Source organism: Nicotiana sylvestris, chromosome 5 (genome assembly GCF_000393655.2).
Source record: "Nicotiana sylvestris chromosome 5, ASM39365v2, whole genome shotgun sequence".
NCBI lineage: Eukaryota > Viridiplantae > Streptophyta > Magnoliopsida > Solanales > Solanaceae > Nicotiana > Nicotiana sylvestris.
In genome coordinates this window covers 142571902-142574074 of record NC_091061.1, presented here as the reverse complement: position 1 = coordinate 142574074, position 2173 = coordinate 142571902, and the positions used below count along the sequence as shown (strand labels likewise).

The window sequence follows — 2173 nt, the reverse complement described above, 5'->3', positions numbered from 1 at the left end:
ATGTTTCAACAACCAAAGAATATGCCTCCATATCCATCACAAGGTCCTAGATCGTCCAACAATGAGATGGGACGGATTGAGTCAATGTTTGAGCAAATGAAAAAGAAAAAAGCCGACTCTGATGCCCAATTGGAGGTCCAACTTGGCCAAATTTCTCAAGCTTTAAATACTCGCCCTAAGGGGGCACTACCTAGTGACACGGTAGTAAACCCGAAGGGAGGGAACAGTACGGGCCATGCTATGGTGGTGACTACAAGGAGTAGTAGAGGTGGAGTTGCTAGTACCTCTAACGCAAGAAAGGTTGTGAGTGATAATGTGTTGGTACAAGATGCTGATGAGCCAAGCAGTGATGTGCGGGTGATGAGAATCTGAATGAAGAAGTGAGAATTGACATTGATGACAACGTGAAGGAGACATAAAATGATGTGAGTCTAGGGAATATATGATAGACATACCGTAAACAGCAGTGCCCAAAGCTAAGGCTCCTTTGCCAAGGCCTCCTCCACCATACCCACAAAGGCTTTCAAAACAAAACAATGAGAACCAGTTCAAGAAATTTATTGAGATGATGAAAAGTTTGTCCATAAATGTGCCTTTGGTGGAAGCTCTAGAACAAATGCCAGGATATGCCAAGTTTATTAAAGACTTGGTAACCAAGAAGAGATCCATTAATTGTGAAACGATCAAGATGACGCATCAAGTGAGTGTCATTGCATACTCCATGTCCCAAAAGCTAGAGGACCCCGATGCTTTTACAATCCCGTGCACTATTGGTAGTGCCGATTTCGCCAAAACTTTGTGCGACTTGGGGGCAAGCATTAACTTGATGCCATATTCTGTGTTTAAGACATTGGGGATTGGGCAACCAAGGCCCACTTCCATGAGGTTACAAATGGCGGACAAAACAATGAAGAGACCATTGGGGGATCATTGATGATGTGCTAGTTCGGGTTGACAGGTTCATACTTCCCGCGAACTTTGTGATACTTGACTGCGAGGTTGACTATGAGGTGCCGATCATATTAGGGAGACCTTTCCTATCCAAAGGGAAGGCTTTAGTTGATGTGGAAGTAGGGGATCTCACCTTCCGTGTGGGTGATGAAAAATTGTGTTCCATGTCTGCAAGTCAATGAGGCAGCCCAATAGCAACAAAGTATGTTCATTTGTGAATCTTGTGACCGAGGTGATTGTTGAAGACACCAGTGCTGTGATTAATGTGGAGGACCCTTTGGAAGCTGTATTGTTGAACCATGATGTGACTGAGGATGAAGGCTTAGTTGAATGTGTCAATGCTTTGCGTGGAATGGGTTCATATACATCAGATGGCACCGTATGAAGCTTTATATGATAGGCGGTGTAGATCCCCGGAGGGTTGGTTCGAGCCGGGCGAGGCTAGATTATTGGGCACAAACTTGGTTCAGGATGCTTTGGAGAAGGTTAAGGTGATTCAGGATAGACTCCATACAACCCAGTCCAGACAGAAGAGTTATGCGAACTGGAAGGTTCGTGATGTTTCCTATATGGTTGGAGTTTCGCCTATGAAGGGCGTCATAAGAGCCCCGGAAACTTTCCTTGGACCTTGAGAATTGGAAGACTCCACCAACAAAGCCCTCAATCAAGGAGCCTCCCACATTGGAGTTGAAGCCTTTGCCTTCACACCTCAGGTATGAATTCTTGGGCCCTTGTTCAACTTTACCTGTTATTCTTTCTTCGTGCTTAACTAACGTGCAGGTAGATTCCACCCAAGCGGTGCTCTAAAGAAGGAAGAAGGCAATTGGATGGACTTTGGCTGACATTCGGGGTATAAACCCCGCCTTTTGCATGCACAAAATTATACTAGAGGATGATGCCAAACCCTCTGTGGAACATCAAAGGAGGTTGAATGAGGCCATGCAAGAGGTCGTCAAGAAGGAAATTATCAAGTGGCTAGATGTAGGGGTCGTGTACCCCATTTCGGATAGTTCATAGACTTCATCGGTACAATGTATGCCGAAGAAGGGGGTATGATTGAGGTTACAAATGAGAAAAATGAGTTGATCCCCACTAGGACAATCACCGGATGGAGGGTATGCATGGATTACCGGAAGCTGAACAAAGTGACCCGCAAATACCATTTTCCATTGCCCTTTCTTGACCAAATGTTGGATAGACTTGCCGGGCGTGCCTACTATTA

General features: G+C 45.2%; 1 protein-coding gene across 1 annotated transcript; it reads left to right on the top strand.

Moving 5' to 3' along the window:
• The first annotated feature begins 240 nt into the window (after positions 1 to 240).
• Positions 241 to 934, top strand: LOC138869420 (uncharacterized). Its single transcript, XM_070147036.1, has 2 exons — positions 241 to 346; positions 465 to 934. Exons 1-2 carry the CDS (start codon positions 241 to 243, stop codon positions 932 to 934), a joined length of 576 nt encoding a protein of 191 aa, XP_070003137.1.
• Positions 935 to 2173: the final 1239 nt, after the last annotated feature.